The sequence below is a fragment of the Castor canadensis genome, chromosome 5, assembly GCF_047511655.1.
Source record: "Castor canadensis chromosome 5, mCasCan1.hap1v2, whole genome shotgun sequence".
NCBI lineage: Eukaryota > Metazoa > Chordata > Mammalia > Rodentia > Castoridae > Castor > Castor canadensis.
Genome location: NC_133390.1, coordinates 46526951 through 46541322, shown reverse-complemented (window position 1 = coordinate 46541322; position 14372 = coordinate 46526951). Strand labels below are relative to the sequence as shown.

Below are 14372 nucleotides of genomic sequence, written 5' to 3'. Positions count from 1 at the left end.
TAAAACATTTAAATACAGATGATGTTTCTACAGAATATTCTAAGTTTCACATTTTCCAATTTGTAATTTAGCCATCACATTATCACATTGTGCTCACACTGTAATACTCCGCTAATATTGATGTCTCTACCCCTTGCTGATATATTCATATGTGCTTGTGAGCTTTACATTGCTATGAAATACCCATCAGAGCCTTATTTTTTTGAGCTTATACAGTTTAATTCACTTACAGTTTCTGTGTTTCAAAATCTTGGTGTAAGCTCTACTTAGATGAGGGCTATTCTCTCTCTCTCTCTCTCTCTCTCTCTCTCTCTCTCTCTCTCTCTCTCTCTCTCTTTCCCTCTCTCATCACATGATAGCAGAAGCATGTGTAAGTCAAAGAGTGTACATCACCAAGCAGGAAATCTGAAAATTTGAAATCGATTCTCTCTATTCCTTTCAAGGGGGCACACCCATAATGAATTAAGGTCCTAACATTTAAAAAGACATTTTGCATTTCTCTGGATCCCAAGCCGGAAATCACAATGGACTCTTAGAGGGCATTCAAAACACACTCACACCACTTTGTTTACTCACTTTATTTTCCCAGTACCCTCTGAAAAATCCTGAACAAACTGTCAGTATTTTTACCATGAGACCAGTGCACAGGCCTGAGCTGGCAAGAGTTTTCTGCCTCTTACCTATTAATAATCACCACCATATTTTGTATAGCACCTTCACCAGTTCCTTATTCATCCTACTCTCATAATGATTCCACATGGCTCAACCATTCATTGATCATTCTTTTCTTTTGAATAGCACAGACCTTTAACCCATCATTGAGACCCAGGCACAGCAGCTTACTATTAAGTTTGTCATGCCTGTCAACATGGTATTCTCTATCCCTAAAAAGAAGATTATGAAAGCATACCAAGCATGATAAACTGTCCTTGCAATTAAATTTATCCTGGTTTGTTTTAGAAGAATTTTCTACTAGTAGTAATCTAATTGAGTTTATGCATACTCAATCTAAGTTTCCTGCATTTAAAACTTTTCTACTCTCTCTACAGGGGTTATTCATCACCACTAACTGAATGAACCAGGCTGGTACTCTTTTTGATGTAAGCCTGTTAAATTTCTACTGTAAACATTGTACATCATTATTTGGAATAAGAATTACTACTGAAGTTTAGAGTACTCAGGCCACATACTCCTTTGGTCAAAACCAGTTGATGCTCCTCTGTTAAAATATTACTCTCTCAAAATGTAGTTTGAGTACCCATGCTAGCAAAAGTTCATGTTTCTAGTATTTACCCATTGGCAAGATGCCTCAATTATTTAAGAGGACCCCTTACAGTCTATGGTCATTTGGCTCTGTACTCCTACTTCTTGGGCAGTGATTGCAGTGACTTTTGGTTAACTAATAAATATGACATCTACCAGGTTTCTGGGAAATATCTCCTAACTTGCTTTCTAATTTATGTAGTTCTCTCACTTTTACTAAGTCAAGTTTATTTCTTTATGTTCCCATGATAAAGATCCCTTTCTACTTATGCTATTATAAAAAATAAGAAACATTTTAGACTTATCTGCTGCTTGTCTCTTTCAATCCATTGTTATTGATCTTATAAGTTTGAAACTATTTAATTTAAATTCTACTCAGACAATTTGTCTCCCATGATTTGCCTCAAATACAGTCTCAATCTCAAACCAGGCCCTCCCAGTATCAGTCTCCAAAAATCCTTCCCTGTCATCCCACAACACATCAATTACTTCATTGTAAGAACAAGGTCAAGGATTTGAAGTATAGTTATGACAACAAACTCATAATGTCTAATTGACTCACCCAGTGTTTATTTAGCTTAGTGCATTTCCCAAGTTTGTTAGTGTTAAGCAAGAATACCAAATGGGTAAAGCAACAGAATTAGAGGCCTTGAGTACTCAAATGTACCTTCCTAATCACAATAACTTAATGTAATCCAATATCAACACCAATCAAATGCATACAGGGACCAGGACCAGGGTCTCTCAAACTAAGTTAGTTTAAATAATTTGCTTATGACCTTGCACTGAAGGGATGTTTGACCCACCTCCATTTTTTCAGTAGATCAATATTCCTTAACATACTTGATATAAAATAAAAAGACTTTCACCAGTGAAATAATATACCTATGAATACTTCATATCACCAAATAGTTTAGAGAAATATCTGAACTTTAATAGGTATCTTGTATTGATGTTGCAAGACAGTATAAATGTCAATTCTTCAGGGGAGGAGTTTGTCCTGTCAATTTGACTACAGTCTTTTGACTTCAGTTAAATTGTTGAAATGTTTCAATCATGATAATATAATGCAAAATATGGGATTTTCTTAAGAGTAGTTCTTGCAAAATTACATGCTACATACTCAATCATAAAAACATGTAAAGCATATATAAATAATATTTTTTCATTTATCCTGAATAAAATATGTATCACCTACATGAAGAAATAACTTTATTGTTATATAAATGGTGAAAAGTATTTAGGAATTACTTCAAAAGACATAATAAATTACAGAAAATAATTTTACAAAAATAAAAAATGAAGATATTAAGGAAATTAATATTTACTTCAGTTTTTGTGAAATTAATTTCTTAGAAAGTATGATATTGCTGAAAATTTCCTCCAAGTATAGACAAAATCTAAAAGACACAAAATTTAATCATATGGTTCTATATTTAAAAGAAATTTTGTCTTCTTTTGTTATTAGGGACCTATTTTAATTAATCTTAACACTATATAAATAAGTGGACTTTTATAAAATGCGTTTTACTAAGAAATTTTGATAGAATATATTTATCATGTGCCTAAATCTTTAGATAAAACTTAGATATATTTCATAGACTATTGACTTGAAAAATGATAATGTGTTTTACAAATAATCAAACAAAAGAAAAATTTTTATTCTTAAAAACCTTTACCTTAATTCTTATTTTGTGTGATCACTTTCTCTAAGTAAATGACATATTGCTTAAAGAATGTGATGATTTTACTAAAATAAAAGTTGAACCATTAATGTCTATATAATCATATTGCAAACGAAAACTAAAATTGTGACAGTAAATTCTTAACCAATACTTCTGGGGCATTATTGATTAAATATATGCATAGATACCTAGGCACATTGTGTTTATATATATATATATGTATGTATGTATATTCACAAAGATAAAGATAATTCATTTTCACAATTTTGCTCTTCTATATCAATGCAGTAAATTTTCTTATACCTGATATAGTCCTCTTCCAGTCTGACAAGTAAATTCATGTAAAATTCATAGGAATAGTAATGCAATCACAGGCTGATTTTAGAAATAAGTTTAATTACACAAAAATATTCTGATATTTATAAGTTTTGAATATCTTGGTACATGCAACGTTATAATCCCCAAATAATGATTTGGGGATTATAAAGATGAGCTGTGATTTTTCTGATGCTCTACTCTTTTTAATTCATTCCAGCTTACATTTTTCTTCCTGAGATCCACCAATATTTCTAAAACTCTTCATTCTTTCCCAACTTTTGTCATTAAACACTAAATTTCTTCTCAGGAATATATCCTACCAAGAATCATATTGTATTTTTATCATTCTTCCTGAGTTATTATGTATAGCAGAAAAACAAAAGCTTTATTAACTTGCAGGCCCTGGGGAATCAGCTAGTCTCAATCAAGCAAGTAGCTAACTTTATATGCCAGCCACAATTGAAGATATTTTTCAATAAATGTTTATCTTTATTTCTCACTAAAATTGCCAATTGCTGCCTATAAATTGAAGTCCTTAGGAAAGTGCTATTTTAAAAAAGCTAGATATTCAGATAAAATGAAGTGAAGCACAATGTTTCTAAATAAGCTAGTTATGTGTAATGTTGCCCAAAATGCCCCTGGAATCAAACACAAGGAAGCATAATACAAAGCTGAGTTCTTCATAGAGGATTCATGGAGTATCTGGTGAAATGGCAGAGTAGTGGCTAGTCCATAGTACTTGCCTTTTTTTCCCGCACTGAATATAAGAGAGAAAGTAATAAACTTGTCTGACATCTATTTATTTCTTCCCTAATCTTCTCAAAGCTGCCATAACCTCTTTATTCCTCAAACTGTAAATAAAAGGATTTAGTAGGGGAATTATTATTGTGTAAAATAAAGAATACATTTTGTCCTGCTCCTCAGTTGGTCCAGACGAAGGGCGTACATACATGAGGAAGAGAGTGCCATAGAACAAAGAGACAGAGAGCAGATGGGCACTGCAGGTGGAGAAGGCTTTGCTTCTGCCCTTCTCAGACTTCTTTTTCAGGACCACAAAGAGGACATAGGAGTATGAGATGATAATTGTCATAAAAGTACAGACTTGTATAAAGGCAGAAAAGATGAAAACAAGAAGTATATTTAATGTGGTGTCAATGCAAGAAATTTTGTACAGTTGTAAAATTTCACAGTAGAAAAAATGTATGGTATTAGAGCTGCAGAAAGTTAATCTAACTAGCAAGCCTACATGCATTGCTGAATGCAGAAAGCCAACAAAATATGAAACACATATAAACTGAGTACAGAGGCTATTGGACATGACTACTGGATAAAGCAATGGATTACATATAGCTACGTAGCGGTCATAGGCCATCACTGATAGGAGGAAGCATTCTGTGGTTGCACTGGAGCCAAAAAAATAAAATTGGGTGAAGCACTCAACCAGAGACGTTTTATGATTCTGATATAAAAAGTTGACAAGCATCTTAGGAGTCACAGAAGATGAAGTACATGCATCTGAAAAGGCCAAACTGCTGAGGAATAAATACATGGGGGTATGAAGGTGGGGATCTTTCCAAATAAGCACAATCAACCCAAGGTTGCCCACCATGGTGATGAGGTGGGTGATTAGGAACACTAGGAACAGGGGCACCTGCAGCTCTGGACGATCTGTAAGTCCTGTGAGAACAAACTCAATCAGCAGAGTCTGGTTTTCTTCAACCATATCTGTCATGGCAAATCACTAAATGAAAGAACAAGTGTGGAATAATCACAAATGAATCATAAATATGGCTACCTTTCTGTGCAACTGACATATTCATAAGAAGTGATTCTCACTTATTAGCATTTTAAATTTTTTACGCTTATTTGTCTACTCCTGTGTGCATGCATGCTTCTCCATAATGTAGAATCAAAATGACAATTCATCTAAAGTGACATGTATATTTAATGCAAATCATTTTCACACAAAATGTGTTTAGAACTGTATAGGCTCATGTAAACAGTGTTGTAATTGTGTAAAATAAGTGTTTAATTATAGCAACAGATATCTTGAGAGTCTTTTTTGTAATTTCAGTAATATAATATTAAATCTATATCTGTATGTTATTATTGTTGCCATGACCATTATCATGATACATGTAGTAAGGAGATTTTGCCATGATTAATGAATAGGCTCTGAAGGAACTCAAAGTTTTTTCTTTAACACTTTTAAAAACAAAGTAAATACAGATTGTTGTGGTATTTCCTAGTATGAAACTAAATTTCCAAAACTTTTAGTCATACCTTTCCAATACATAGATAACATAAAAATATTAGAAAACAAGATTGTTTTAACTTTAAAATATTAGCAAAATAAGCAGTGTGAGTCATCAATTTATCTTCAGTGAAAATAAATGATGAATGAATAAATTTTACAATTCTTGTTAATAAATATATATCCATAGAAAACATTAGTATGCATAAGACTAAAAGTATCATTAAAAATTAAGAATCAATTTTTTATTAACTTCAATAATACAATGACTGATATACTTATTTTTTATCTAAAACAATATATAATCCAAACAGAAAATAGTAAGCTTTGTAAATCTTTTACTCAAGAGATTTGTGATACCCAAGCAGGCAAAAATAATCGATTGAAGTTATCTTTAGATAATTCAACCCATAATCTCATGATTTCATGAAATTAACAGGACCTGCCTAAAACTGAGGAGGGGATGGGGGAGGGCGGCTAGGGGGCAAGGTAGAGAAATGACCAAAACAAGGTATGGATATGTGAATAAATGAACAAAAAAATAAAAATTACTCTAAAACTGTCCAACAATTTTGTTATCTATAGATTCAGTTAAAAATCATAACTATTATATATATTTAGACAGGCATTTATTTTTCTATTCAGATTTAAGTTGTTGATTCTTTTTAAATGTCTAGGATTTTAATTTCTTACTTAGATATTTTGTTATCTGACATACAAATTTCAATGCCATAAAAACACAATCATAAAAATATCTATATTCTCACCCAATTTCTATAAAGCATTGGAAAATTGGAAATGTGCTCATTTTCTGGACTAATAATAAAGGCATAGAAGCAGTATTATTTGTGTGTCAGATTTTGGTGGAAACTCCAAATTAAAAGGAGATAGAATTTGTTACCTCAATTTCAAGCTCATATTTTAAATTATAAATTCCCTGAATATTTCCTATTGATTCCCAGTAGGTAAAAGTTTAAGTCTTCTACAGGGCATTGTGAGGTAGTCACCAAATTATCCAAACAAGTAGTTATAATGATGGCAAGTATATATCGTGTCCTCAGGGGTCACTGAAGAAGATTGTTTGTGAAGTATCACTGAACAGAGATTCGAATAAGCTGGTTATTCATATTATATCTTATAATGTTTCATAATTTAACTATTTAACAAAGTAACTTCCATTTAGAAATCCCAAGTGTTTCTTAGAGTTTATTTGCTCATATATAAGATTAAGATCTTTTCCAATTTCCCTTCAAAATACAGCAGTTTTTCCTATATTAGGGAACAAGGTCACCAAATACGCATTATGCAAACAAACAAATAGGGAAGCATAGTTGGCACAAATATCACTTCACAATAATGAAAAATTATTTCCACCATTGTCAAGTTCTCTAGATTTTACCTGATAAAGATGTCTTAAGTCCAACTATTTTTGTTCTGTGTCCACAACTACTCTGAAAATTTAAGATACATGTAACTCTTGCCAGGACTTATTGAATAAGCACTAATCATACTATCTAAGTCTTGGAGCAGTCATTTAATTAATTTTTAACTTTGAAAACAGACTGTTCACCACCAATGCATGAACACACTCTCCACACTTAAAATGTATGAGCAATTTCTCATCCACATATAAAAATAGCTGAAAGTCTTAACCCTGAATATCAGTGTCCTTATTCTGGAGAAAAAAATCTACAGTTAATTACATAGAGTTACAAGCTTTTTGGCTTTGTATATGCACATTCCTTACTGTAAGAGTAACTGCATGTAGACGTAATCCCCACTATTTTAGTGGTTTGACACAATAGAAGTTAAGTTCTTCTTCATGAAAAGTATTATGCACATGTTCCTGATGGAAAGAACATTTTACTCCACTTTGAGATTCAGTGTCTATACTCCCTCTGTCTTTTTACTTCAGTGTCTTTTACAAATCATTTCCTTCTGTGTCACTGTTTTGACTGAATCAAGATAGAAGAAGAAAAATTACAAGGGAATCTGAGTATCCAGTAGTTAAGAGACAGAAGTATAGACAATATAAATCATTCTCAATCTTAAACTCAATGTTCTAATCACTTACAGGTTATGAGAGGCTATGTATCTAAGAAAGGAAATTGAATTTGGTGATCAGCTTAGAGATTCTCCTACTCTACTTCCTCTTGCTATCTTTTACCAGTTCATATTCCTTCCCACACATAACTAGCTCTCACCCTTTCTGCAAGGGTATGAATCCCAGTTCTGAACTATTTCCCATATCGACACAACTATAATCCCTAGATAAAACCCTTTTCTATTCAATGAATCTAACTTTGGTTGATTTTTACATAGGTGCCAAGAATTTTTTAAATTATTATTTTTGCTTTATATTATCCCAATATACAATTTTCATCCTTATCTATCATCCTACAGGGACATATGAACTTTATGTAGAAATTCAGAGTACTTTTCAAGTATAGCTAATATGATGTGATCAATATAAATATGATGTGATCAATATAAATATGATGTGATCAATATAATGGATGAGGATGCTGCTATGGAAAATGAAGAAAATAAAGATTCCTTTAGACATGGAGCAACATAATTAGTGTACCCTTCTGCCAAGATCGTCATTGTAACACTGTTGTCCATCCAACATGAAAAAATTGGAATTTTCTTGATCCAAATTGGAAATGATACCCTTACTTCACTGTACCACATATCTTAAATTAGATATTGAAGTGTTGAAATAAGGCTAACACATATATAAAATCTATATCAATAGGCACCACAACATAACTATGTCTGTGGTTGTGCAACATTAACATTAATAGCATACATGAATTTTGCAGACACTGAGATGCTAAATAATTAGGGACATAATGGGTATCCACCATTGCAGCTTTTGAGTATGTGCGAACGTCATTAATCTGACATTGCACAAAAATGCCTGATATGTCTCCCTGAGATACAAACCTTTCCAGTAACTACAACTGGAAAACCCCGCCATTTGTATAGAGAAACCCCTACAGGACTCTTTGGAAAGAGCTGCTTGTGGCAAAACTGATACTTTAAACAAATCTACAGAAATATGCAAATTCTGAGGAAATTATGATCTACCACTGCTTTCATCTAAGACACTTTTATCTGCCAAATCTGTAAGAACTAGGCTATTTTAAAATGTTAAATAACAGAATCTGAAAAAAATAAGCATTTACACAACTTTTTTGAAACACTTCTTGTGTTGCAAAGACCACATGTTTTAGGATATGAAAATATTGCATGACTTTCATTTATTGAAGGGGAATATTTACTTCTTTATGGACTCTATCATGGATGACTCACTCCTTCTGTCAAATGTAGATGTCAAATGTTAGAAAAAAATTAAGCTCAAATGGCAACTGGGACACAGACACAGACTGCCTAAGATCCAGGAATCAGGGACCTTGCTGAGACATTGGTGACACATATGGCTGCGGTAAAACACAAGGGAGAGCTGAAACTTTGGCACCCTGAATTCTTAGCCCATAGAAGGCTTCTCCATGTCATGATACACTGAAAGAACAAGTGGGTCACTGCCCGCCTGCCAGCCAGCCAGACCTCCACCCCACAAGCCCACCAGGCTGCTGCCTGCCAGCCCACCAGGCTTCCACCCCTCAGGCCTGCCAGACTGCCACCTGCCAGCCTGCCAGATTGCCACCCACCATCCCACCAGGCCACTGCTGAGCCAGGCCTCTGCTCCACAGGCCCACCAGGCTGCCACCCACTGACCCACCAGGTTACAGCCAGCACTCCGGCCAAGACCCATGGGCCACCAGGCTGCCACCTGGCCATGCCACTGCCCACTAGCCAACCAGGTTGCCTGCCTCCCTCCCATAGCCCACCTGCCAGCCCAGTGGCACAACAGCCACCACCCATCACAGGAGGACTCCAGAACCACCAGAGACCAGCTCCAATCCTGCCTAGGAGGCTCAGACAAACAAGACTGGATGCTAAAGGAGTAACACCAGAACTACTGAAAGTGAAATTCTACTGTTCCAGAACCGGGTTTTTTTTTTTTTCTTTTCTTTAAGTGTTTGTTTCTCTTGTTCGCTGTTTGATTATCCACCCTCTCTCCTTATTGATTTCTTTGGTTCTCCATTTTTCTCTCTTTCTTCTTTTTCTTCTTTTTTCTACTTCTTTTCTACTTCTTTATTAGTTTTGTTAATTTTAGTATTGTAAGTTAGCTAGTACCAAATTGCACATAGACCAGGGACAGAAACAGTACCAAGTGGAATGATGAGAAGATGAAAAAGGGATGGAAACTGTTTTGCCCACAAAAATTAATTAGTACAGGATTCAGGGGAAATGAAGAAAATGAGGACTTAGATCCAGACTCCAACAAAACAAAGATAAACTATACCAAGGAACCCAATGAAGCCCATAAGAACACTCTGAAAGAAGAAATTCTGAAAGTAATCAATGAGAATTTCATAGAGATGTTACTAGACATGGTCAACAAAAACATAGAGGAAGCACTCAAGAAATTCCAAGACAACAAAAATAAAGAAGAGAAGACACAAGAACAAATAAATGCAATCATAGGAGCCCTAAATAAACACCAAAGTGAAAGAGACAACACCATACAGAGATAAATGAATTAAGATTGAAAATTGACAATATTAAAGAGAAAGTGACCCATGATATGGAAAACATCAGGAAAAAGAATGAAGCAGAAATATCAAACAAAATGGAAAGCCAGCAAACTAGAACAAGCAGAAGACAGAATCTCAGAACAGGAAGATGAAATGGAAATTAATGGAACAATTAGTCAGACAACTCAAGACCTGTGAAAGGAATATGCAAGAACTCACAGACTCCATCAAAAGACAAAACCTGAGAATCATGAGCTTTGAAGAAGGAGAAGAGGTGCAAGGAAAAGGAATGCATAATATATTCAACAAAATAATAACAGAAAAATTCCCAAATCTAGAGAAAACTATGCCCATTCAGGTACAGGAAACCTCCAGGGCACCAAACAGACTTGACCAGAATAGAACAAACCCACAACATATTATCATTAAAACAACAAGAACAGAGAATAGAGAAAGAATATTGAAGGACATAAGAGAGAAAAAACAAAAAATGTACAAAAGTAAACCCATCAAAATCACAGCAGATTTCTCAACAGAAACCTTAAAAGCAAGAGCATAGAGTGAGATATTCCATGCACAAAATGAAAATACCTTCAACCCTAAGATATGCTACCCAGCAAAACTATCATTCAAAATAGATGAAGCAATAAAAGTCTTTCATGATAAGCAGAAACTAAAACAATATATGACCACCAATCCACAACTACAAAAGATTCTTTAAGGAATTCTGCATACAGAAAGTGAAGGGAAACAAAATCATGAAAGGGTAGGCAGTACCAAATCATGGGAGAAGAAAGGCAAGAAAATAGACAGTAACATTGATTCAGCTGCACACAATCAAACCCTTAAACAACAAAGACAACTAAATGACAGGAACCACCACATACCTATCAATACTAACATTGAATGTTAAAGGACTTAATTCCCCCATCAAAAGACACTGATTGGCAAACTAGATTAAAAAGAAAGATCCAACAATCTGTTGCTTACAGGAGACCCATCTCATTGACAGAAACAAGCACTAGCTGAAGGTGAAGGGCTGGAAGAAGATTTACCAAGCCAATGGCCCCCAAAACAGGCAGGAGTAGCAATACTTATCTCGGACAAAGTAGACTTCAAACTTACATTGACCAAATAAGATAAAGAGGGATACTCCATACTAAAAAATGGGAAATGCACCAAAGGAAATAGCAATTATCAACCTATATGCACTCAACATCAATACACCCAATTTCATCAAACACACTCTGAAGGACCTAAAAACATATATAAACTCCAGCACAGTGGTAGTGAGAGAACTTAATACATCCCTATCACCAATAGATAGATCATCCAAACAAAAAATCAATAAAGAAATCCTAGAACTAAATCATACCATAGATCTAATGGACCTAGTTGATGTCCACAAAATATTTCATCCAACTTCTGCACAATATACATCCTTCTCAGTAGCTCATGGAACCTTCTCTAAAATTGATCATATCTTACAGAACAAAGCAAGTCTCAGCAAATATAAGAAAATAGAAATAATCCTATGCATTTTATCTGATCATTACGCATTAAAAGTAGAAATCAACAACAAAAACAACAGTAAAAAATATGCAGACAATTGGAAGCTGAACAACACATTGCTCAATGATCAATGAATCATTGATGAAATAAAAGAGGAAATCAAAAGGTTCCTGAAAGTTAATGAAAATGAAAGCATGACCTATGAGACTCTATGGGACAGAGCAAAGGCAGTCCTAAGGGGAAAGTTTATAGCCATGAGAGCATATATTAAAAGGTCAGAAAGATCTCAAATAAATGACCTAATGCTACATCTCAAACTCCTAGAAAAATAAGAAAAAGCAAACTCCAAAACAAGCAGAAGGAAAGAAATAATAAAAATTAGGGTTGAAATCAATGAAATAGAAACAAACAAAAAATACAAAAAATTAATGAAACAAAAAAGCTGGTTCTTTGAAAAAATAAATAAGATTGACAGACCCCTGGCAAACCGAACTAAAATGAGGAGAGAAAAAACCAAAATCAGTAAAATCAGAAATGCAAAAGGGGAGATAACAACAACCACCACAGAAATCCAGGAAATCATCAGAGACTACTTTGAGAACCTATATTCTAATAAATTTGAGCATCTTGAAGAAATGGACACATTTCTAAATACTTACAACCATCCAAAACTGAACCAAGAGGATATTAATCACCTAAATAGATCTGTAACACAAAATGAAATTGAAGCAGCAATAAAAAGTCTCCCAAAAAAGACAAGTCCAGGATCTGGTGGATTCTCTGCTGAATTCTATCACACCTTTAGAGAAGAATTAATACCAACCCTCCTTAAAGTGTTCCACGAAATAGAAAGGGAATAAACACTACCTAAATCATTGTATGAAGCCAATATTACTTTCATCCCAAAACCAGACAAAGACACCTCCAAAAAGGAGAACCATAAGCCAATTTCATAATGAACACTGCTGCAAAAATCCTCAATAAAATAATGGGAAACCAAATTCAACAACACATCAGAAAGTTCATTCACCAAGACCAAGTCAACTTCATCCCAGGGATGCAGGGGCGGTTCAACATACACAAATCTGTAAATATAATACAGCACATTGATAGAAGCAAAGACAAAAGTCACTTGATCATCTCAATAGGTGCAGAAAAAGCCTTTGACAAAACCCAACACCACTTCATGATGAAAGCTCTAAGAAAACTAGGAATAGAAGGAATGTACCTCAAAAGTGTAAAGGCTATATATGACAAACCTACAGCCAACATCATACTTAACACTGAAAAACTGAAACCATTTCCCCTAAAATAAGGAATAAGACAAGGGTGCCCACTATCCCCACTCCTATTCAATATAGTACTGGAATTCCTAGCCAAAGCAATTAGGCAAGAAGAAATAAAAGGCATACAAATAGGTAAAGAAACTGTCAAAATATCCCTGTTTGCAAAAGATATCATCCTATAACTTAAAGACCCCAAAAACTATCCAAAAACTCCTAAACACCATAAACAGCTACAGCAAGGTGGCAGGATACAAAATCAAGTTACAAAAATCATTAGCTTTTCTATACACCAGTAACGAACAAACTGAGAATGAATATATGGAACCAATTCCATTTACAATAGCCTCAAAAAAAAAAAAAAAAACACCTAGGAGTAAACTTAACAATGGATGTGAATGATCTCTACAAAGATAACTACAAACCCCTGAAGAAAGAGATCAAGGAAGACTACAGAGAGTAAAGACATCTCCTGTGCTCATGGGTCGGTAGACTCAACATAATAAAAATGGCTATACTACCGAAAGCAATCTACATTGTCTAATGCAATTCCCATCAAAATCCCAATGACTTTCTTCACAAAGATTAAAAAAAATCTACCCTAAAGTTCATTTGGAAACACAAGAGACTGCAAATAGCCAAGGCAATACTCAGCAAAAAGAGCAATGCTGGAGGTATCACAATACCTGACTTCAAACAATATTTCAAAGCAATAGCAACAAAAACAGCATGGTACTGGCATAAAAACAGATATGAAGACCAGTGGAACAGAATAGAAGACCGGGATATGAAACCACGCAACTATACTCACCTAATTTTTGACAAAGGTGCCAAAAATATATGATGCAGAAAAGACTGCCTCTTCAACAAATGTTGCTGGGAAAAGTGGTTATGTGCCTGCAGAAAACCTAATCAAGATCAATGTCTATCACCCTGTACTAGTATTACATTAAAATGGGTAAAGGACCTTAATATTAGACACCCAAGACTCTGAAGTTAGTACAAGAAGGAGCAGGAAACATTCTGGAATTAATACGTATAGTCAAGGACTTGTATAATAGGACCCCAGCAACCCAGCATCTAAGAGAAAGAATGGTCAGATGGGACTTCATAAAATTAAAAAGCTTCTGCACGAAAAAAGAAATGGTCTCTAAACTGAAGAGACCACCCACAGAGCGGGAGAAAATATTTGCCAGCTATACATCAGACAAAGGACTGATAAATAGAATATACAGGGACCTCAAAAAATTAAACTCTCCCAAAATCAATGAGCCAATAAAGAAATGGGCAATTGAACTAAATAGAACTTTCTCAAAAGAAAAAATTCAAATGGCCAAAAAAACACATAAAAAAATGCTCACCATCTCTAGCCATAAAGGAAATGCAAATCAAAACCACACTAAGATTCCACCTCGCCCCTGTTAGAATAACTATCATCAAAAACACCACC

At 34.4% G+C, this 14372-nt stretch overlaps 1 protein-coding gene across 1 annotated transcript; it reads right to left on the bottom strand.

The window, feature by feature from the left end:
• Positions 1 to 4065: 4065 nt before the first annotated feature.
• On the bottom strand, positions 4066 to 4989 carry LOC109674425 (olfactory receptor 5AC1-like). Its single transcript, XM_074072363.1, has one exon. The coding sequence runs from the start codon at positions 4987 to 4989 to the stop codon at positions 4066 to 4068; it is 924 nt and encodes a 307-aa protein (XP_073928464.1).
• Between the last annotated feature and the right edge of the window lie 9383 nt (positions 4990 to 14372).